This window comes from Mustela nivalis (genome assembly GCF_964662115.1).
Source record: "Mustela nivalis genome assembly, chromosome: 5".
Lineage (NCBI taxonomy): Eukaryota > Metazoa > Chordata > Mammalia > Carnivora > Mustelidae > Mustela > Mustela nivalis.
The window spans coordinates 42,199,757-42,223,870 of record NC_139024.1 but is presented as its reverse complement, the minus strand read 5'-3'; the positions used below and the strand labels follow the sequence as shown (position 1 = coordinate 42,223,870).

At 38.3% G+C, this 24,114-nt stretch overlaps 1 protein-coding gene across 2 annotated transcripts; it reads right to left on the bottom strand.

The window, feature by feature from the left end:
* Positions 1-18,486, bottom strand: AKIRIN2 (akirin 2). 2 transcript variants are annotated; one of them, XM_082730622.1, is made up of 5 exons: positions 17,649-18,486; positions 3,498-3,641; positions 1,778-1,927; positions 784-855; positions 1-354 (listed from the first exon to the last, which is right to left on the bottom strand). In XM_082730622.1, the coding sequence occupies exons 1-5, from the start codon at positions 17,881-17,883 to the stop codon at positions 344-346; spliced, it is 612 nt and encodes a 203-aa protein (XP_082586748.1). In that variant the 5' UTR covers positions 17,884-18,486; the 3' UTR covers positions 1-343. The 2 variants fall into 2 exon arrangements, with proteins under 2 accessions (XP_082586748.1, XP_082586747.1); XM_082730621.1 differs by having other exon boundaries at positions 17,622-18,086.
* Positions 18,487-24,114: the final 5,628 nt, after the last annotated feature.

The following is a 24,114-nucleotide window of genomic DNA, read 5'->3' as shown; positions in this document are numbered from 1 at the left end:
TGAAGTGTCATTCTACAGTTTTATTTACACAACCAGTGAAGGGCATGTTCTTAGAATACCAGCTTTAATCCTTTTCAAACATATTAATATAAGAAGCCAAATTGTAATGATACAGCAAATGAGGCCACTGGCATTAATACAGGTAGCAAAGGTCCACATCCAGATGGTACTGACATCAGGGAAATTTCCAAAACCAGTTGCTGCCTAAGAGTGGTTGCCACTGACGAAAGCTTGAAATAACCTGTATTCACAGGGGGTTATTGGCATTGCTGCATGTCATAATTAGGACCTCTTGCAACAACTCAACAAGGAACAGGCAGCCCACAAATGCAGAAAACGTGATTCATGAAACATCTAAAGGGGGAGGAAAAGGAAAATTAGTGCAAAGTCCAGGTCAAAATTCAAAGACATACCAGATCTTCATCCCAACACCACCCTAGATATTAAAGTAACCAAAAATAAACCTTAGTAAAATTTTACTGCCTATTTCCACCACCCTTTTTCTCCATGATTTTCTGTTAAATTCTTTTGAGTATGTAGGTAATTATAGCAAATGTCTTCTCTTTTAAAAGATGGTTTTGCATTCAGTTCTAAGATGAAATACTGGGGTGGGGGGGTAGGGAGAGGGTGGTTGGGTTATGGACACTGGGGAAGGCATGTGCTATGGTGAGTGCTGTGAAGTGTGTAAACCTGGCAATTCACAGACCTGTACCCCTGGGGCTAATAATACATTATATGTTAATAAAAAAATAAAAAACTTTTTTAAAAAGATTAAATACTTACAACTAGCAGGCTGTTCTCCATATCGTCGCATTATCTGATCATGCGTAAACTTCACAAATGCATCATATTGTTCTATAAATAAAGGTACATATCAATTACATGATTTGCAAAATATACTCTCCAGTATATTAGAGCCAGATAAACTGAAAAATCTAGTATGTACAGTGAAACAAATAAGTTGGTCCTCTGAATCAGACACCTAACCTCAGAAATAATAATAGTAGTGCTACCAGAAAGAGCAGAACTTGGTCAGAAAAACTGCATTTTAGTCCAAATCACATGATCTCATGTATAGATTGGCCCTCTTAACCTTTTCTTAACCTATTAAAAATAAAGGATTTGAAATAAAAAGGTATCTTTCTACTCTGAAAGTTTAAGTGATCTATGAATGGCAGTTTCCTGCAATTAGAGGAAACAGGAAAACAAAAGCTTAACAAAGTATGTCTAAAAACATCCACATGGTAACCTAATGAGATGTCACAGTAAAAAATGTTACATAACTAAGCAAATTCCCTTGCCTATATTAGCACCTTCATTTAACAACTTAGAATAAAGCTTATACTTACAATACCCAGTAGTGTCTGGCTTAAAAAATTGGGAATAAAAATCCTAATTAATTGACCATATACAATAAATGTGTCTAGGCTGATGGGAAAGTTACCATGAAAGATATAGTCTAAAAATCCAAAACAAAACTGAGGTAAGTAGCCAAAGTCAAGTTTTTAGCACAGAATATCAAAGGAAAAATCCAGTTCACATTAATACTGTTGCTGATCTGCAAAGTTAACTAACAGTATTTCCTGAGGTCACTAAGAAGGACCAGGAGCTACAGGAAGGTTCATTTCCTTTCTTGAACTGAAATTCAACTGGTTCTTAGAAAACATACTGTAACCAGTGGATAGAAAAGGTAATGATTTGACATTAAGGACCGTGGAAAATAATGCATTTCTTACAGTGAGCTTCTGGAAGAGTCCAAAATAAGCTCATCTCATACCTGCAAGTTTTGTGTTCAATATTTCTTCATACTCTTCTCGAACTTTCTCTTCACGTTCTTTCAACAAACGTTCACAGATCATCCCAACCTGCCGTAGAGTGAATAAGGGCTGTTCTTTTTTTAATGGGGAGGATGCTGCAGATGAAGTCCCTATGTAAAACATGAACAGAAAGAGCACATGATTTAGAGCCATCATAAAAAGTACCTTCTAACCAAAGATGTTTCATTTGGATCTTTCCAGTGTTCTAAAAGCATTTTCTATCAGTAGTCTTAAAACAGATTTAGTCCTATCAGCAGCTTACAACTCTAGAAATCTAAACAAAGCAAAATGTATGTGATCAAATTATAAGGTAAAAAGTCTGAAGATGACTGGAGAAAAGTACAAGATAGAAAACTTAAGAAAGTTTTTGTTTTTTAATTAATGATAACAGCTAGGAGACTGCTTGGTAAAAATAAATACTGAGAATATGTTCCTAATATTCAACATTAAATTTTATGGTTCAGAGTCCTTAAAGATTATTAATCAAACAGCCACATCATAATCAGATAGTGATACTTGATATACAAGATTTCTTCAGAATGCATTCCTCTTAAAGTACTAAAGGACTCTGATTTTCCAAAAACATCATTCTTCGTTTATTGAAAAGAATATCTGAGAAATTAATGTTTTGAGGACTCAGGATTATGACATCACACATCCATTTTAACAATGCTGCAAATATTTTTATACAAACTCAAATACACATATTTGCTATCAATAGCCCTACTATGTGTATCTATCCATTTTCCTCTTTTCACTTGTTTTTTGAAACCTACCTGGCTGGGACCAGTTAATTATGCTTGTTAGAGCTATCACAAGATAAAGTACACCAGCTTTAATCTAGAACTATGAAGGCTATCTTTACTTTCAAATTCCTAGCTTTGTTAGTTGTGGCTGCCAGTTAATTGATCAAAGTAAACGGACTAAAAGAATGATGATGAACTTCAGTTTCCTGCTGATTTAAGTCAAGTCTCTACTCTCACCTCCCCTAACATTTCACCCGTAAGTACTGCAGAATTTAGTTTTGAACAATTATACGTCTTCTAATCTAATTTTATTTGACTATTTTATAGCTTCTGAATGTTGTGTGTGTTGTTTTTTTTTTCTTTTAAATAAACTCTACCCCGAACATGGAGCTCGCAAGAGGTGAATGCTCTACCTACTGAGACAGCCAGCAGCCCCTGAATGTTTTTCTATTCTGCTGAGAATTTTGCTGAAGATAAGAGCCACTTTTCACCTCTGAGAATCTATCCTAATACAACAAGTGTGTGAGGGTACATGTACACGGACATTTTTGTAAATGCTTTTAATACCAGAAATTCAGTCTGATTATCTTCATTAATGGTTAAATAATTATGGGAAGTCCGTAAAATAGCATAGTATTCAACCATGGCAAGGTAGATCAATACTTAACAGAGAAATACATGGTATTTTGTTAGTATTTTTTTCTTTAATGAAGGCTACAAGTCATATCACTTATGGGGAAGTCCACTAGGGGAAAATTATATCCAGGTACCAAGTACTTAATTTGTGCCATATTCTAAGAGATCATAAATTATTTTATAAATATTTTTTAAAAACCAATGGGGAGAAACAGAAGCTTGAGTGATTAAAAACAACTTTAATCACCTTTTCCCATATGAAATAACATTTCCTTTCACTTACTAAGTTTCTTATTACCTGGTGAAGCTGGTCCACTGAGGAGAAATGCATGTGGTTGTGCCTCAGAAGTACAACATGGATCTGTCTGTTGGAAACTAGTTTCTAAATGTCTTCTCTTCTGCATGCGTTTATACTCTTGTTTTATGTTGTACAGAATTTGTTCTAGAAAAAAAATTGGGGGCAAGAAAAAAACTATGAATTTTTTAAAAAGGATGGGTATCCAACAATTACTTAGTACAATTAATTCACTGAACATACTCTCTTCAAGTAATATCCAGAAAACTGATGCTCTCAAAGAATTTGTTTCAACATTAATGGGGGGACTCATTCAGAAACAGCACATACACACCACCCGGAACTCAGCTATTCTGTAATACCATTCTTTCTCAGCACTGATTAGCAAAAGATAAATTTAAGCTTTTCATTAAAAGTAAAGATAAGGGAGTCTTGTGAACTTCTAGTTTACTTTAGTTCACTCAGATTCTTAAAAATCCCAAATTCAAAGGCCCCTTACTCATCACACAGAACTGTTAAACAGTCTTCTCAAAGACCATAAATAATTAGAAGTGGGGAGCACTATGTATATACAAGCACAAACCAGTCAGAACTGACAGCAAGTAGGTCAACAAAATGAGAGTGGGTGGGAAATAATAAATTATCATACATTAAATTTGTCATGGCCATTAATATTGAACTCAGCAGAACCAGTGACTATTACAGTATTAACAGCAAAAAGTTTTGTTCTGACTCTTTTACAGCCCATGTAAAGGGATTGGTACATAACTGGTACTCACTAAGGACCACTATAACCATAGTGCCATTATCTTCGACCACGATCATCCAAACCAGTAAAATCCTATCAAGCATATCCTTTAGGTGAGTATGGTTCATTTTAAAGAGAGTTCTAAGTCAAAACAGTTACCATTTAGACTCTCTAGAAAATCCCTCCTTGAGATTCAAATGTACTTCCCTTGAAACAGACTTTCTCACCACCCCATCTCCTAGACAATATTATCCATGTGAAACCACATCCTATATTTATTAATCCCAATCCAAAGCAAAATTAAACAAAAATGATCAGGTAATAAAGTGATTTATAAATTTTAGCAATCAATTCTATAATATGTTAATTTAAAAATGACCTGAAAACTCAGCTGAAGGCTAAAAATTTATGTAAGATGAAACTAATCCTTAAAAAAAATTTAATACTGGTGCTTTTCTTACATATATACTTAATTCTCATCTCTTTTCTCCCATCACATTGTTTGTCTAGTAAGAAGAACTTCTATGGGTTTTGAGAGAGAAGGCTCTGAGGGGACATCAATCAGATAAATGTCATTTTTTTAGATAAATTCCCAAGAAATTTTTTTTTCTTTTTCCTTGGAAAATTTTCTTTTTCCAAGAATATTCAAGAAATTTTCCACAAGTTACATTCTAAACTCAACCTAGATACCTGGCTGACTGAAGTTGCTTCTTATGCCAGCTGGATAAAAGTCTTCTGCTGTTCATCAATTAAGTTCTTATGTCTACTTAGTTTTAAACTACTTAAATTTAGCCATCTCTAATCAAACTGGAAAGTGACATTTTTATCCCAAGTACATGAAGTATCTGACACGGTGTTGCCAACACAATTTATGCTCCATTAAAGAGAAAGTCAAATGAAGCTTCATTTATACATCAGTTGCACATTCCAGTTTTAATAATGCAAACTTCCTATTTGGTTTATGTGCATAGACTGAATTTACAACAAATTCAGAGCAAAATACAGTTATTGTCATAACAAATTACACCACAAATGCCTGTTTTATGCCTTTTCAAAATCCTAAAAACTATATCCTCCTTTTACCATAAAATACTATAAGACTTTCTTCCACTGTATTAGGTCTACATGAACGTATCCACAAATTCTGTGACAAATTCTGTAGGCATTTTCATTCCCGTACTTAGCAAATGCCATTAAGATTGCCAATAAAATTCTCCTTAGCAGGTGAGAGATTATCAATGAGCCAGCACTTATTCCTTTGGAATGTTTTAAAAAAGAAACAAAAACAGCAAAGTACCTAGGTAAATGTGAAAAGAAAAAGCCTAGCCTTGTGGCAACATTAAGCCTACTCCCAAACTGTTTTGTTCTTCTTGGTTGCCACTGATTACTAAGCAATGGGCACAATAAGGTTAATACAAACAGAAGAAAGCAGTTGATGGGATTAATAACGGTTGACACAGATAAGAGAAACAGCAACAAGATGAAACTCAGAGCAAAGGGAGGAATACGAATTAGAAGCAAATGCCTTTCTAGAATATAGTCCATAAAATATCTAAAAATCTGTGACATGGGGGTGCCTGAGTGGCTCAGTGGGTTAAGCCTCTGCCTTCGTTCATGATCTCAGGGTCCTGGGATCAAGCCCCACATCAGGCTCTCTGTTGAGCAGTTGAAGAGTCCGCTTCCCCCTCTCTGCCTACTTGTGATCTCTGTGTCAAATAAATAAGATATTAAAAAAAAAAAAAAAAAAAAAAGATCTGTGATATGTGAAACTAAACTTCTGCTCCAGACCTGCACAGACTTGCCCTTTTCCTACTGACATAATTAGTAAATCAAAGATAATAGGTCTCATTAACAGCTTTAAGTTGAGGAATGTAAGAAGACATTTTTGTACCTTACAGGCCATTTCTTTATGGAGTATCTTTGGAAAAAAATGAAGTAAACTTCATCTAGAAAGATAACCCAAACAGTGGGATTAAAAATAAAATAGGGACACCTGAGTGGCTCAGCATCTGCTTTTGGCTCAGGTCATGATCCCAGAGTCCTGGGATGGAGTCCAGCGTCTGCATTGGGCTCTTGAGCTCACAGCAGGGAGAGCCTGCTTCTCCCTCCGCCTGCTGCTCTCCCTGCTTGTGTCCTCTCTCTCTCTGACAAATAAAATATTTTTAAAAAATTAATTGATCATTAAAGATCATCAGTTTTAGGCATGGACACAAATGAAATGGAAAACCTGTACACATTAAGTACTGAAAACCTGCAGGAGCCATTAACACATAAAAATAAGCAACTGCCCCAAATAAAGTAACAAACCAAATCTAGATTTCTGAACTACATACTAGACACTGCCATGTCTACTTTAGAAATTAAAACATACACAATTAACAGCTGCTATGGAGGCCCATCTTTATAAATAAATTATTTTCCAGGCTATCTGTCCAGAAATCTAAAATAGTTATGTTCTCCTTGAAGGAATCTTAAGGACAATTTTCTTACTCAGCCAAGAGCTACCTAACTAAAAAGAATGAGTTGATGGCATTTTTAATTCACTTTAAAATTACTACTACATCAAAGGGACCTGGAACCAAATTTTAACACAAGACTGTCAAATTATATCTAGAGTTTTAATTTCTATTTGGATTAACATGGATCCTAATAAGCATAATATACCTGCACACAATTATATCAACATTAGAGTATTATCTACAATGCTTCAGAAGCAACTTAGATTCTAAGCTTACAATATATAATATTTTACTGTAAAGAGGCATTCATTTATCTCCCATAAGAGGAAGAAAAATCATAATCACTACAGGTCAAATTCTAGGATTTCACTGGTACTATAATAGCCAATGATTACTTACTTGAAATAGATGACTCAATCTGTTAAAACGCTACAGGTCTAAGTATAAATTTTACAAATTAACTGCACAGTGGGAGTCACTAATGCATGGAGTCCAACAACGCTCATGCAGCAGGAGGTTCCTCCCTGATATCCAGTAATTATTGTTTCATATCTCTATTTTCTATTACACCAGATTTTAAGGGACTATATTAAGTTTGTTGCTTTTATTGTTTAGCTCTTTACTATCTTTAAGTATCTTCCCAAATAGCTTACAATCTAAGAAAACCAAAAAAGCAGTAAACAGGGAAGAAAAAGGGGAAATTGAACCATCCCAAACCAAAAATATACATACTACAGAAAACATATAGTCTAGCTTCTATTACAGTTAATCATGGCCCTGACAACAAGGTAAGGTCCAGAAGGACAGATAGCTGATTCCTTGAGGACTCTAGGGCACCACAATCAGGATGAAGAACAAACCCATCTCCTACAACTACGTATTAAAAGACACACACACACACACACACACACACACACACACACACACACACCACACACACACACACACACACACACACACACACCCTATATTTATAGTTTACCTGGAAACCAGCTGATGATACACAGGGTAAATTGAGCCCAAAGACACGTCTGGCCTGAATAAGCTTCTTTTTAAAAAGAAGTATGAATTTATGCCAACATTTAAAAAGTTCATGATTTTAGTTAAAAGTCAGATTTCTGCGCTACTGTTAAGAGAAGAAAACTGGTGGGGCGCCTGGGTGGCTCAATGGGTTAAAGCCTCTGCCTTCGGCTCAGGTCATGATCCCAGGGTCCTAGGATCGAGCCCCACATCGGGCTCTCTGCTCTGCGGGGAGCCTGCTTCCTCCTCTCTCTCTCTGTCTGCCTCTCTGCCTGCTTGTGATCTTTGTCTGTCAAATAAATAAATAAAATCTTAAAAAAAAAAGGAGAGAGGAAAACTGGACTATGTACAAAATTCAGCTGAACAATGGCTGCTATCTTTCAGGCAGAAATTCTCAAATGCTTCTAAAACTTTAAAGCATACAACATCACCCAGGGACTCAAACTGTAGATGAGGAGGGATGGAGCCTGAAATTCTGCACTTCCACTGTGTTTCCAGGTGATGCTGCAGATCAGTAGCAATGTTGGAATTCATGAATTCCCATGCAGTTTACTTCACTCATTTTCATTACTTGCCTAGGAACTATGGGCATTCATGATTCTATCCCCTCCTTCAAATAATAACTCCCCCACTATGACAATCAAAAAGTGGGAAATGGAAGAAAGAAAGCAGTAACAGCAGACCATTTCAAGTACAAAAATATTTGCCGTTGTAACCCGCATGGCTTTCGTAGTTCAAAATTAGACATGCCCCTCTCTAGCAAGAAAATACTCTATAAACAATTTAAACTTGATTGTAAATCAAAGTAAACTTACTCATTACATGAAATATATATTGATTCATTTTTCCTAAAACATCTTCCTTAAAATATGAAATTCATGTTATGTGATTGACAGTGAACAAATGCATTTACTTTTCTATTACATCTGCTTTAAAAAAAGCAATTAAGACTACCTTTCATACCAGAAGCCAGTGACTGGAAGTCCACAGATATCTTTTGTTTAACCCCTATAGTGTATAAATTAGCTGTGAATATTTAAAAGTCAACACATTCCACAAAAATCCTGACTTCTGGGGGAAGCAATGGCTTCTGGAAAGGTAAAACAATAGGGGCACCTGGGTGGCTCAGTGTGGGTTAAAGCCTCTGCCTTACACTCAGGTCATGATCCCAGAGTCCTGGAATCAATGAGCCCCACATCGGGCTCTCTGCTAGGCAGGGAGTCTGCTTCCCTTCCCCCTCTCTGCCTCTCTCTGCCTACTTGTGATATCTCTCCCTCTGTCAAATAAATAAATAAAATCTTAAAAAAAAAAAAAAAAGATAAAACAATGAAAGGTCCAATTCACCATGACCGGAACTGAGAGGAGTGATCTGAATAAATATACAATTAGAACTTCATCTGTAAGTGAAAAACAAAGTCCGTAGCACGCATGTGATTGTTTATGGAGCAATTAAGCTAGAGGAGTGCAGCTGAAACTAGAACCTAAGCTACTCCTAAGTTTAATGGGCAGATGAAAACAGCAATCAAAAGTGAAGTGTTGTCACAGAAGGAAAAAAAGTTATTTAAAAAGAAGTGAGTGGGAGAACAGTATAAATGCTGTAAGAAAGGTGAAACAAGATGAGGATTGATGATAAGGCAAGGAAATCACTGGTGACTTGACAAGAGCTATTTGAAAGCTTTCTGAATTTGTTTTTCAAGTGGAAGAATCTGGATGACTGCTGGAGGAAAACAAGGATGTTTCATTATTTTATAATGGAAGTCTTGACAATACTTAAAGCCACAAGCAAAGGTCCAGTTGAAAGAGAAAAATAATCAAGAAGGTAGGTTTCCCTCGGAGAAGGGGAAGCCTTCTCTTACTGTGTAAAGTGCTCATTTAAACGTCCTTAGTGATATTAAAAGGAAAACAGGATAGGCACAAATATTGGTGGTATTGGTACTGGGAAAAATGAAGAAGCTGCCATTAGATGGCTTCTATTTTATTCATGAAGTTAAAGGCATGGTTATTCATTGAAATGACAGGACTGCTGGACAACATAAAATGTCCCATTTGAGGGTACCTCACTGTGACTTTATTCAGCACTCAGGGACAGGAAATGTTCTCTTAATCCTCACAACCTTCCTAGGAGGCAGGTATTACTGTCATCATGTGCATTATTGTATAGATAAAGAAAATGTGGCTTTGTTTCAGTGTCTTCTGAAAGGTCACACAACTCGAACAAGGCAGAGCCAAGTCTGATGTCAGGGCTTACGCTCAACATCTACTGCCCTCCCCAGTATTGTATTTCTACAGTACCTAGCTGATATTCCATGAGTACCTAAATTACAGTAAATCCACAAGGAGGAAAGCTGGTTTTTAAAAATCAGAATGTCAGAATAGAGGGATTACTACTAAGTATTATTGACACTTTATACCCTGAAACTTCAAACTCTAATAAAACAATAGTAACCAAAGCAGTGCATAACACTCATCTACCCAGAGCCCTAAAACTGTGATCATTGGTGAGAATAATTATTTAAAAATCTTCATGTTACATTCAAATATTTATGTAAGGGATACTTCAACGTCTCTAAACTGCCTCCTCTTAGGACAGGCATCTGTATCTAACTAGAAATGTTTTAAAAAGGGGAGTTATTCTGAATTGGTAGGTCAGCACTGCCACACATACAGGACTGATTACAACAGTGCCAGCCTCTGATAATGTACCATTTCACCTTGGGCCAAGGATGGCTGTTACAGTGAACATCAGGTTCCCCTGTTCTGTCATGTCAACCTAAAACTTCCTGTACTTTTAAGCAATTATACCACTTAGAAAGTTTTTCTTTCAGAGAATTGTATTTTAGTAACAGGAACAAGGCAATTCTCTCTAACAAGGCAAAGTTTAGGAACAGTAATGTTTGAAAACCTAGCTTTCTGCTATTTTTCAAATTCCACCCTACATTCTTCTTTCCTTTTTAAGATTTAGTTATATATGTTAGCAAGGCGGGGGGGGGGGGGGTAAGTGTAGAGAGAGCTCAAGTCCACTCCCTGCTGGTGGGTGGGCAGGGCTTAATCTCAGGACCCTGAGATCACAATCTGAGCCAAAGCCAAGAGTCGGACACTTAACTGCACTACTGGCATCCCTCCACTCTACATCCTATTTTTCAATTACTAGATCAGTTCAACAATATATGTATTTTATATATATCTATATAGATATATAGATATATATCTATATATATATATATATTTTTTTTTTAAAGACACAAAACAAAATCAATTCTTCCAGATCCCCCCTCCCCCTCCAACATTTAGTTTGAATTTTGGAGGCAGTGCTCTAAGAATTAACATTAATGGGGGCGCCTGGGTGGCTCAGTGGGTTAAAGCCACTGCCTTTGGCTCAGGTCATGATCCCTGGGTCCTGAGATCGAGCCATCAGGCTCTCTGCTCAGCAGGGAACCTGCTCCCCCCCCCCCCTACCTGCCTCTCTGCCTACTTGTGATCTGTCAAATAAATAAATAAAATCTTTAAAAAAAAAAAAAAAGAATTAACATTAATGGAAATGAAAATGAATGCTAAACCAAAGTTAGAATATACATCATATATTAAGACAATTTCAGAAACAACCAATAAGCTTCAACTCTCAGCTTAAAGAAAACAATCACTTTAAGCGATTAGTAAATCAATTTCAAAACCTGTGGTGCCAAAGGTGGATATAATGCTTAGGCAGATGAATGTCCACAAGGAATTAAAAGAGATAACACCGATAAAACATAAAGATTACAGTATTTTTATTCAAGTTTAGCTAGCTAATAAAGCATCCACAGTGGTGACTATCAGTTCCTTGAGAAACTCTTTGGTTAACCACTATCTGGAACTCAAATGAGGTTCAATAAAAGCCTGAACAAGGGACTTCTGAAGTAAATATTTGGATTTTTAATAATGTTGAGAAAAGCCAGGTACATGAAGACCTAAAACTGAAAATTAAGTCAAACCTAAATGTTGCAAAGCACTAGTTCATTTCAGGATAAATCTGCCTATGATTTTAAACAAAAACTAATGACTTATGATTTTTTAAAGGGAGGAGGAAAGTAAGTTATAACCTTAAGACAAACTACAAGCATATTAGGAGTGGTCCTTCTAGTGCTGGAAGGTTAAAAACTACTACTGGGGTGCCTGGGTGGCTCAGTGGGCTGAGCCTCTGCCTTTGGCTAGGGTCATGATGTCAGGATCCTGGGGTCAAGTGCCTTGAGGGGCTCTCTGCTCAGCAGGGAGCCTGCTTCTCCCCCAGCCTGCCTCTCTCCCTACTTGTGATATCCGATAAATAAATTCTTAAACAAACAAACAAAAAAACCCACTACTAACCAAAATAAGCCTACCATCACAAAAAAAGATCACACAATCTGGCATACTGCAAAATTCTAATCAAAATGCCCAAAATAAATACCAGAAAAAGTATTGTTTAGTCTTAAAACTAACTGCTTCATTTCTTATTACTATTCATTTGTTTGGGTCACAATCTACATGTTGTCACATACTGTGGCTATATTGTCATAAAACAATGTAAAAAAGAAAAACTGGTACAGAATAAGGGGTAGAATTTTTTTTTTAAACTTCAGGATCTCGGGGTGCCTATGTGTCTCAGTAGGTTGAGCCTCTGTCTTCCGTTCAGATCATGATCTCAGGGTTCTGGGATACAGCCAGGCATCGGGCTCTTTGCTCAGTAGGGAACCTGCTTCCCCCTCTGCCTACATGTGAGCTCTGTCAAATAAATAAATAAAGTCTTTAAAAAAAAAAAATAAAACTTCAGCATCTCTAAGAAACTTGGGAAATGCCAGGGCTTGATTAATTCAACAAATTAATTTGACAAAAATCTCTTAAAACTTTGTGGCAAGACATTAACTAAGAGGGAAGGTAGGCAGATAAGAATACCTTTGGGGTTACATACAAATTATACAAATCCCATATAACCCACCATAACCCCTCAAAATCCAGGGGGCAATTCCTATTAAGAGTCTTTGCTACAAGACTGATATTGATAGATCACATTTCCTAGGTGTGTTTTGAAAGTTGAGAAACATTGGTTAAGCTGAGCAATAAAATTAAAGATGAATCTCTTGAACTATATTCATTTTTTTAAAAGATTTTATTTATTTATTTGACAGAGATCACAAGTAGGCAGAGGCAGGCAGAGAGAGGGGAAGGGAAGGAGTCTCCCTGCCAAGCAGGGCTCAATCCCAGGACCCCGGGATCAGGACATGAGCCGAAGGCAGAGGCTTAACCCACTGAGCCATCCAGGCGCCCCTTGAACTATATTCATTTGTTACAGATCTCTTTACTATCTGCTGATGCCAGACTGGATCATATAGGTTTGAACAAATATTCCACCCTTCACACTTTTTCAAAGTAGTCTTTTCAAAGGCAAGAAATTCACTGTGGTTTCACATTTGCATAGACAACATCTGTGAGTCAACAACACTGTCACAGTGTTAATGCAAAGACTGCAGAGACCATAACTTGCTGGTTAATTAGTTATAGGTATTTAAAAAGACCAGAACCCCAATTTTATCTAGTTTCATGAGCCACCTATCCAAGCGGTCCAAACCTAACCCATGTTATCATTCTGATTTAAGTGGAGGGAGAATCAAGAGTTTGTTTTCAAACAGAAAAAATACCACAAAACTAGGCACCTCCACAGAATCTCTTGTTCACAACCTTTTAAAACAGAAGTGATTTCCTATCATTTGTGCCCTCCTCGGTCCATCAAACACTTAGTAAAAGATCTGAGTACTTTCACAGTGTAATTTTTTTTTTCCTGAAAAGCCATTCAAGAACTAAAGAAATATTTCACATTTCAAATTATTTCTGGGGCAACCAACTATTAGCATCTATAACTAAAGAAGGGCTAACTGCTCTCTGACCTAGCCATGTTTACCTTAAGTGTTTCGGTGCTCAAATTAAGCTTTATTTTTCTACTTTCAAAATAAAATAGCTCAGTAATGAAAACAACTGTGCTCTGCTTTTAAAGGCCATAAACTTACACGATTCTTAAATGCATACTCCACAGAAATATGAAATAACTGCAGTTACATACACAGTCCTAAGTAAAATATCAGGTTTAAAATCTGAAGTACAAAGACCATTAAAAACAGTCTATTTGCCAAATCCACTGAGAAACTAGAAGCAATTTAACAGCTGTCTAAATAACCACAAAATATTAAAAACACTTCTGGCTCAATATAAATGACATCTGAAGTGAAATGCTGCCTCCTCCAACAGACATCTCATTTGTTTGCCTAGAACCGTTTATACTTCATTTAAGCCAGCTGGTGTCTCCGTTTGCGGGCATGCATCAATGTCTACTGAACAATCTAAGTTCCTGTAAACCCTTCCCCATTCACAAGCTGCAATTTCCATTTTTAATGGCAAGATTCCAGCAAATACAATGAGTTCTTACAAAGGAATTTAACTCTTCATCCAACTCAATTCCTAAGGCAAACTAAAGCAATGGGTAACCTAAACTATGTGTATAAAAATGCCTAAAAAACTCCCAAAGCATTGACACCAACAGAAGGACCTCTATACCAAACCCCTCATTCAGTACACAATTATGAAAAATCAAGTGTTTGATTTGACTGACACAGTCTCTTGTAATAGGATATTTCAGTTTTATTAAAATAATTTTGTTCTTGGGAATGTTATGAGAATTTTTGGCTAAGAGATAATATTCTGAGATGTTTCAAAAAACAATGGAGAAGTATACAGAACACTCTGAATCTGTTTTTAACTAAATTATGAGGGTGAGTACTGATGCAGCTACTAGTAGAAGTATTCATTTTCCTAACCCATTTACCAGCCCTCCCCCCATTCACTTTTCCTTTTTCATATCCTGGGTATTATAAACCTTACTGCCGACCTCCTAGAGCAGGAGCGGACACACTTTTTCTGTAAAGGATCAGACAGTAAATACCTGAGCTCTGGGAAAATACTTCTGTCACAAATACTAGCTCTGCAGTTGTAGCCTGCAATGGACCATTCTTTTAAAAAAAAAAAAAGAAAAAAAAAAAAAAAAGAGCATGGCTGTGTTCCAGTAAAACTTTTTTTGCCAGCCCTTTCCTTTTTCCTGGCATTAAGCTGCAACGGTTTGAAAAATATAGATTTAAATTATTTAAATAGTCATCAGGTCAAACTTTGGAATCACCTTCCTGGGATGACTAAAATAAACTAGGGTTTCAGTCCAAGTTCCTGAAACTAGTAAAGCTGCAACGTGATTTCACTTACAGGTCAAAACACACTATTTAAGTATCCAGAAAAGAACGATGATAAAACAATAAATTATATGCATGCTCTGAAAAATATTCACTGGAGTACTCTAGTTCTAAACTGTTTAAACTAGACTTGAACTCACAGAAATGAAAGGAAAACAAAGTTTCCGCAGAGTCCCCGGCAATGTCAACTTTGTTAAGTCACTTTCCATTTCCAACCCTCGTTACTTATTTCTGCGGAAGATACACAGATATTCATTCACTCTTGTGAAGTTTGAGAATCACCACTGTTAAAACAAAAATCTTAAAATTAAGTGCTTGGAAAACTTATTTCCAAGACTGGGGACATGAAAACTGAAAAGGTCTTCAATACCTGCACAACACTGCAGCTCCCATTATGACAGTATTACTACAAAAACCACACAAGAGCCTGCCCAAGCTGGCCATCTAAAAACAAAGTCAAATTAAATTACATGCAGAATATGGTTCAAAAAAACCAGTTGAAAAAACAAATTATCTTTTAGCAGACTCAAAATTATCATTTAGGGTGTGATTTTAAGAGTTCAGGATATGGGGGCACCTGGGTGCCTCAGTTAAGTGTCTGCCTTCGGCTCAGGTCACGATGCTGGGATCCTGGGATCAAGCCCCATATCAGGCTCCCTGTTCTTAGGGGAGCCTGCTTCTTCCCCTCCCTCTACATGTGCTCTCTCTCAAATAAATAAGTAAAATCTTAAAAAAAAAAAAAAAAAAAGTTCAGGATATGATCAAACTTCCAAGAGCAGATGTCAAAAACACCTCGAAGAAGAGAAAACCACAATATTTTGGAAAACATGAATTTTAAACATCAGGCTTATTAAACAGTTTCAGTAACTCCGGTCATTTTACTAAATTTTTGTCCATTCAATTGAAATTTGAGACAATGTGGAGCCAACTGCATTAACAAATACTACAAATGCATCAATGAAATGACAGATTATTGTAAAGGATCACAATTCTTTCTGAATAAGTTCCCTTTAAATTGAAGACAAGTATTACAGCTCCTGGCTAATTTACCATATATGCTCAAGACTATTGCAGCATTGAGATATACTTTGACTCCCAAACTTAACACTGTAGTAATTCATGAGCTCTGTTGAAATTTATGGCTAGTTAGCCAGGGCTATTTTTAAGTGGCCCTATTTGTTGGTAAGTGCAAATTCCTAGGTATCACTTAATTTTCAATACCATTTGACTAAAAAGACAAACTCTAAAAATAATGCTAATCACCAGCACATTCTTAACACTGAATGTTTCTTTTTTTAATGGAAAGCCTAACAGTAAATCAATGAATGCCTTTACATACAAGGCAGTTTAGGTATAGTTACTAAATAAAATGATCTGAGAACTCTGAAAACTCGCTACAACTCTAAAATAGTATATCCTTAAGTTAGGTCAAACATTTTAGCAGAAATGGTAGTCTAGACATTTGAAGGTGTCTTTAAAAATTTGAGGATGGATATTTAAAAACCTGACTTGAACAAAACAATTCCAAATGGAAGTTACCAAATATGCAGTATTGCCCACAGTTTTTTAAAAAGTTAACAAAAACAAAACACTTAAACTATGAAAAGGCTTTGTGTGCAGATGATACTATTACCAAAGGCTCAAACATAAAACCTTTGCATGCTATACACACAAAGAAGAGAGATTACACTACCAGTCTACAAAAGCCTACCCTAGGACTGTGCCAGGGGCAGACAAGGATTTTCAAAGTACAAAAAAAAACTGGGCATACACATGCAGTACACAAAGCAGCCAAAAGGCATTTCCCCATAGTCACTTTCAGGAAATGTTTCAAGAGGAAAAGCATAGACTTACGTCCCTTAAAATCATGGGTTGACTTCTTTATCATTCTCAAGGCCTAGGCTGTTCTCCCTCAGCATACTTTGTTGAGGAGAAATAAAGCACCTCCAACTGAAAGCAACTACTCAGGCCCAATTTTCAATACAATTCGCTTTTCATAAAAGTTCAAGTTTCTCAGGGCCTAGATGTACAGGATGATCATATTACAGCACTCGGGAAGAGCATTTTCTTTGTTGTTGACCCTGCTAGGGAAACAGGTCTTGACTCAGCCAAAGTGGCGTTCTTGTGGGTGATTAATGACAGGCCTAGATCTCGCCCCAGTGACATCCATCCCCACTCCCCACCCCCTCTGTACTAAAATCAGCCATGTCTGAACTGGAGGAGGGGCTGCCGCCTCGCCTCAAACCACCCAGTCCCACAGTTAATCGCTGCAACCAATCGATTCAGGGAGACAGGCATCGAGATTCGGGTGAAATGTTACCCTTCTCTCGCCTAAATTTACGCATAGTATCACCCTCTCTGATCATTTCCGCTGGGGCTCTCCAGACTACGGAAACACTCAATTCCAGTCATTCAGCCCGAAGAAAAGGATCTTCCTCTTCCCCACAATACCCGGCAAGACACAGTCCCTACCCTCCCCACCTCCCGACGCCCCCCCTCCCTTGACATCAGGCCGTTTCTATTGTGTCGCCGAGGCTGGAGGACCTAACTTAAAGAAATGTGGTCGCTCTTCTACTTTCTAAGGAGGAGGGCCAGTCCGGCACCCCCACCCCTGGGGCCGCGTTCCGCGTCCCGGGACCCCCGTTCTCTACCCTACCCCGGCGGCTGCGGCGACGAGTCCCACCTGTGGTGAGGCGGGAGGAGACGTCGCCAAAAGGGGATGGCTCCATTCGGAGATACTTCTGCGGCGAGGCGGCGGCAGCCGAGAAGGAGGCGGCGGTGGCGGCGGCCGCCGACGACGGAGAGGCAGCAGCCGAGGTGGGCGCCGACAATGGCGCACATCGCCTCCGTTTCGGGGACGCCGGGCTCAGCAGCGGGTCGAAATCCAGAGTCCTTTTCAGAGTGGCTCCGCACGCCATGGTCGGGGCAGCCGAGGGCCGGGCTCGGGTGGGGTTGGGGAGGGATGACGGGAGGGGAGGGTGAGGGAAGTGGGGAAGAGCGGGGACTCGAGGAAAGCCTAACCGACGGGCTCAAGAGCAGAAAGGCGGGTGGTGGAGCGCCGGTGACGAGATAAGAGCCGCCGCCGCCGCTGCCTCCGCGGCAGGGGCAGTGGCCCGGCCGGCCGGGGAGAGAGCGGGAGGGGCGGTGGCGGCCGCTCACGACAGCCGCGTCAGTGGTGGAGGGGCTCTTCCGCCTCCTCAGGCTCAGCTCCCCCGGGAGAGGCTCCGGCCGCCCCCGCCGTCCGTTCGAGCTTTGCGCTGCGCCTGAGGCGCTCCTGCGCTGAGACCGGTTCCCTTCGGAAGTCGATACCAGCCCCGTGAAGTATGAGGCTGGAACAAGGCTACTAATACGCCCGAGTAAGGTCAGAAGCTTGAGAGCGGCGGTCGATGCGGAGAGATTGCGAGGTGGCGGCGGCGGTAGGAGCTCAAGCGGACACGTCCAGCCGCTTCCCCCTCCACTGTAAGACTATTCCACCCGCCGCCGGCCCCAATATGGCGTCAATAACAACGCTGCCGATTCAAATTCTGCGGCCTCAGGGCGCGTGCGCACAGAGGTGGCTACCCCCGTAGGTGCTTCTGGGAATTGTAGTTTTTCACTGTGGAAGGGAATCGACGTGAAAAGCGATTAGGGAGGAGTCGCGAAAACTACGACTCCCGTCATTCAAGGCGCGCCATTCCGAGTTCCGGGTTGGAATTTAAATCCCCTACACAGTTTAGGTGTAAAAGGTACTAAGCAAAAGAGAAAAAAGAAAAGGCTGTGAGAGAGTGGGAGAAAAGAAAGCCAACTGATGTAGAAAACAGGCTTAAAAGACCTTTAAAATTCAGGACATAGTTATCTTGATACCATTCCCACAGTAATTTAACAAACGGGAAATAGAAAATTTAGCCAGCCTAACAATCCAGAACAGATTAATTTTGGTAATAAGAATGCCAAAAAGAAAACCTGTCATAATGAGGGGCTACAATATAAGATTATGGAACCCATTTAGGCCTGCAAGGGAGAAAACAGTAATAATATCAAGATTACAGGATCTTTGAATGAACTAGATGCTTTGCCCTTCCCAGATAGCTTCTTACATTCATTTATTAAATTCTGCAAAACCAGCTTATCCTGTAAATGAATAGATTTGAAAGACGTGCAGAACCAAATTATTTCATTTTGGGTAAAAAACGACTGATAGCAGAATATGAATTATCTGTTGAATATTACAGTATATCTTGTGAACTGTAAAAATTAAATAAAAAATCATAATGAAATGTCCAAGCGTAGGTAATGGACTTATTTTGTAAGCAAAGTTCTTTGTAAAAGCTGTACCTAAAATAAGAATCAAATAGGGCATTAATGATGTAAAAAACTACCACCAATCTTTTGCCTATGAAAACTATCATCAAGCCAATACAAAACTAGTTACCTGTATGAATGCCATATTATCAAAAGATCATGGATATTCCATACTGGCTTCCAATGCTTATTTATTCCTGTCACTTATTCAGCGACTAAAGGATATTTTGTACTATTTTGTCTATTATTCCTCATATCATTTTTGACAGTAGTTTGATATATTCCTGTTTTATTGACTTATTCAACATCTTAAAGATTAGCAGTCCTAATCACATTGTGTCAACTAACCTGCACTAATTTTATTTTAAGATATATTGTTTAGGAAATATTTTTTGAAAATGATAAGCATTTAATGAATCAACAGCTTATCTCTGACACCTAATAGTTAAATTTTTGCTAAATTTTAAACACCATGAAACATAAAACCTATGATATGAAATTTCAGAATATACATATTTTATGTAAATGAGTAGGGAAAGATTAAACTGTGGAAAGCAAATAACAAAGCCTTTCTATTTCTGATATTTTCTGAAATTAGGATTTTCCCCTGATTTGCAGAACTTACATTGAAAAGGGACTGTTAGGAATTGAATTGTGTCTTTTCAAAACTCATATGTTCTAATCCCAGGTATCTCCCAATGTGTCCATATTTGGAAAGAGGGTCATTTCATACCTAACTAGTTAAGATGAGGCCATATTGGAGTAGGGTAGGCCTCTAATATATAACTAGCACCCTAATAAAAAGGGTAAATTTAGAAACAGACAGGCAGAACACCATGTGAACCTGAAGATGTGTCTATGAACCAAAGAAAGCCAAATATTGCCAGCAAATCACCAGAAGCTAGGAGAGAAGCATCAAACAGATTCTTTTTCAGTCCACAGAAGGTACCAATAGTGCAGATTCCTTTGCCTCAGAGTTCTGGCCTCCTGAATTGAGACAATACATTTCTGCGGTTCAAAAAGTGTCTGGTCTGTGGTACTTTGTTACGGCAGCCCTCAGAAACCTATAATACAGGGGGGTTGCGGTTATCATTTGTGTTACCCTGCACTGCCTAAAAAATGAGGAGTTTTACGTAAAGGTGTTAGGGGATATCTGGTAAACTTGACATTGTAATCCTAATAGCTGCCCATGCAATTGCCACTGCACAGCGCATTTGCAAAGGACTCTCTGTTATCATTAAACACTGGCAGGGCTGGGGCAGCCTCCTCTACTACCAATGACTAAGGAGCCTGTTAAAAAGTTAAGAGAAACAAGGGGAACTCTTCCCTATTCACTTCTGTATCTTTGCTCAGGCTCTGTTCTCCACACTTTGGCCTGACTCCTTATTCTTTAAGACTCAACCCAGACATTAACTCCTATAGTAAGTCTTCCCCCAACACTTCAAGGCTGAATTAGTTCTATAGCTTCACAGAACAACAGATACTTATCATCATATCTTCATCATTACTTTCACCACATTGCAATAATTCTCTATTCTTGAATCTGCTTCTCCCACCACTGTATTAGTCCCTTGCCAAGGGTATAGTAAGTAACTTGCACACTTCAATGGATACCCATTGAATGTTTCTTAAACATTTTTTTAATCACCCTATTCTCCCACTAGCCTACATTATCCTTCTCTCTTTAGATGTCCACTAAAATGTAGCAACCCCTTCAGGGTAGAAAAAAAGCTGTTGAAGAAAAAACTTTAAAAACATTTCTTAGGCTAAAATTAAAAATAAAAACAATTCTTGAAAGCCCTTAAGTCTTAACTTGTTGAGAAGTAAATATGTATTTTGTTGCTCAAGAGGAAAAGAAAACTATATTTAACACATTAATAAGTTGAATCAGGTCACATGAATCTAAATATACAGTACAGCTAATGGGCTCCAGTGACCTACACAGACCAAAATTGCTCTTGTTGTGACTAAAAGGCCTAGATAACAAATTTCAAAGGCTTGAAATAATTAGAATAGTTTTGTGACAGTCTAGAAAGTATTTCCTGCTTTGCACAATCTCAGAAGCCTCTGAAGAAAAACTGTTTTACCAAGATGCTAGTCTCTGCTTGGTATTGGACTTTCCTAGCATCTCCCAAAATATTCCCCAGGATCTGATTCTGATGAGTCATTCTTTGACTAAAGCCAGTAAATGTAGGCATAGCTGGATGACATAAACTATCATCATCCTGAGCTTGAAGATCTTTTTTATACCATAAATCATTTTCAAACAATTTTTCTGTTGTCAAATAAAGATAAATGCAAATATGTAAGGTGTGGAGAGGTGTTTGCTGACTTTGCATGCTGAGTTTGAGTAATTGGAGGCTCAGCTTTAGGAATAGCAGTTCTAATTCAGGAGTTACTTCAAATCTATATTCAGAACAAGCATTGCCTACAGCCAAAAAAAAAAAAAATTGTTTAATCATTGTGTAAATGAGTGCAGTAGGGGAGAATAGACATTGTAATTCCTTCCATGTAAGGTTTTGCAGGCTGGCCGGAACCTCTTCTAAGAACCATATTAGGAATACATATTAGAATACATATTTTCTATTGTAGATATGATATGGCTAATATTACTTTGATTTCATTATTTTGGATGTGGTCATTATTTTGAGTTAATTAGATAGTCCCAGAGTAATCAAATCCATATATCTATGAGCGATTTCAAGAGGTCACCTAGACTAGTCCCCAGCTCCAAGGTATGATTAACTGTAAAATACTCGAGCCAAATTAGTATCTATTTCACTCTTCCTAGAGATTTTCAGGATCAACATCCAAAATCTTGTGGTTAAAATGTAACTGCAAATTCTCTTATATCTAGCTTTAACATCTTCTCCATTGGAGGCTGATTTCAATTGTATAGTGCTCTATAAAGAACAACGCACTCCAGGAAATAAGCCATGATTCACTTATCCTGAGGGACTTTCAAAGAAACCACAGCATAGTCTGATCAGTCAAAATAAGTTTTTATGAAGACCTTATTTTTAAATGTGCAGGTTTTTCTCAAGTATGGCCAACAAGTACCTGTATCTTTACTCAGAAACCATTTACTCTTACTTTATAAAAAACACAATCATGTTTTGGGATCTTATTTCCCAGCCCAGACCAATTAGAAGAATCAAGTAGAAGAGGGGAAAGGGAATTGAAGATGCTCTACAGCGACTACAACAAGCAATACAATCATTGTATAGCAAAGAAAGGGACTGTATGAAGTAACTACAAGATTAGGAACACATGACTGTCTTGAGCCCACTAAAATATCAGGACGATCAGTCCAACTGCACCTGAGACATCGCTGTATTACTACAGTACCATATAATTAGGGTAGGGATGCTAAATTTAACATAAAAATAGAAGATGCCCGGGGCGCCTGGGTGGCTCAGTGGGTTAAGCCTCTGCCTTTGGCTCAGGTCATGATCCCAGGGTCCTGGGATAGAGCCCCACATTGGGCTCTCTGCTGAGTGGAAAGCCTGCTTTCCCCCTTTCTCTCTGCCTCCCTCTCTGTCTACTTGTGAGCTCTCTCTGTCAAATAAATAAATAAAATCTTAAAATATATATATATATATATATATATATATATATATATATATAAGATGCCCAGTTAAATTTGAATTTAAGATGAATAAGGAATGACTTGTATGAGTATATCCCAAATACCACCTGTTTTTATTTGAAATCCACATTTTACTGGGTATTCTATATTTTATCTGGCAACCCTAAATAAGATGGTGACTTCAAGTCATCAGTAAAGCACAAACTATGTTTAATATGCATTTCAGAAACTGAGCAACTAATAGGATATTGGAAAATGTTCCATTGATAGAATTTGAGATTAAGAAAAATCAAAACTTTCAGTTGTCTGGAAGGTTAATTTATGTTAAATACTTTAGGCCATGCATGTTCTATTCATCACAGAGTGCCAGGCATAAAATAAACCTTTAATAAACATTGGATGAGGGGCACCTGGGTGGCTCAGTTGGTTAAAGTTTCGACTCTTGATTTCAGCTCAGGTCATGATTTCAGGGTCCTGAGATCTAGCCCAGCATCAAGCTCCAACCTCTATGTAGAGTCTGCCTCTCCCTTTGCGTCCCCCTGCTTACTCTCTTAAATAAATAAATAAAATCTTTAAAAAACAAAACAAAAATCATTAAGTGAACAGTGAAAAGCTTAACACACCGTCTTCCCAATGGTGGGGCACCTCATGTCCCTGAAATTCGTCCCTAGCAGTTGTCTGTTCTGTCGTCCTGCCTGAGTCCAAGCCTGATTCAGAGTTGGTGTCGCTGTCCATGTCCGACTCCCGTTCCCTCTTGTGCCTGTTGTGGGTTTCCATGATGCTGCCGTGAATCTTCCCTGATGAGGTTTTTCAAGAGACTGAGATAGTACCTGCATTTCCCCAACACTGGAGGCTTCCTTTGCAACCCCATTTTTATAAGGGTGAGTCAGGTGTGTGGTGTGAAGGAAATGAAGAAACGGGCCCCACTCCTCCCGTGGGGAGCAGCTTTTCCAACCCCCTCCATTGATAACAAGCAACGACCTGGGAGCAATTATTGGTTACTTGCAGCCCTCGGGGCCTGTGTTAAGCTAGGCATTCACTGGGTGTCCGAGAAACTGCTAGATTACATCTGGACCTGTGTCCCACAGTTATTCTTTGTCATCTGATTAGTCCAAGAAATTGTTCCCATTTTAAAGGACAGAGTCTGTACTCTTGACAGAATATACCTCTAAGAAGTGGGACATGGAGTGTCTGTGGGAACAAGATGAACAGGACAGATTCCCACCCTCAAAGAAGCTTAACTTTCTACTTTATATGATTGAATGAAGATTCTTTTAGA

Excerpts from the sequence above, each read along its gene's own strand:
- AKIRIN2 (XM_082730621.1), bottom strand. The coding sequence starts at position 17,883 with ATGGCGTGCGGAGCCACTCTGAAAAGGACTCTGGATTTCGACCCGCTG. Across the intron at positions 1,928-3,497 it reads CAGTGGACCAGCTTCACCAG|GGACTTCATCTGCAGCATCC; the intron begins GTAATAAGAAAC and ends TGTTTTACATAG. Across the intron at positions 856-1,777 it reads ATTGAACACAAAACTTGCAG|AACAATATGATGCATTTGTG; the intron begins GTATGAGATGAG and ends CTTTATTTATAG.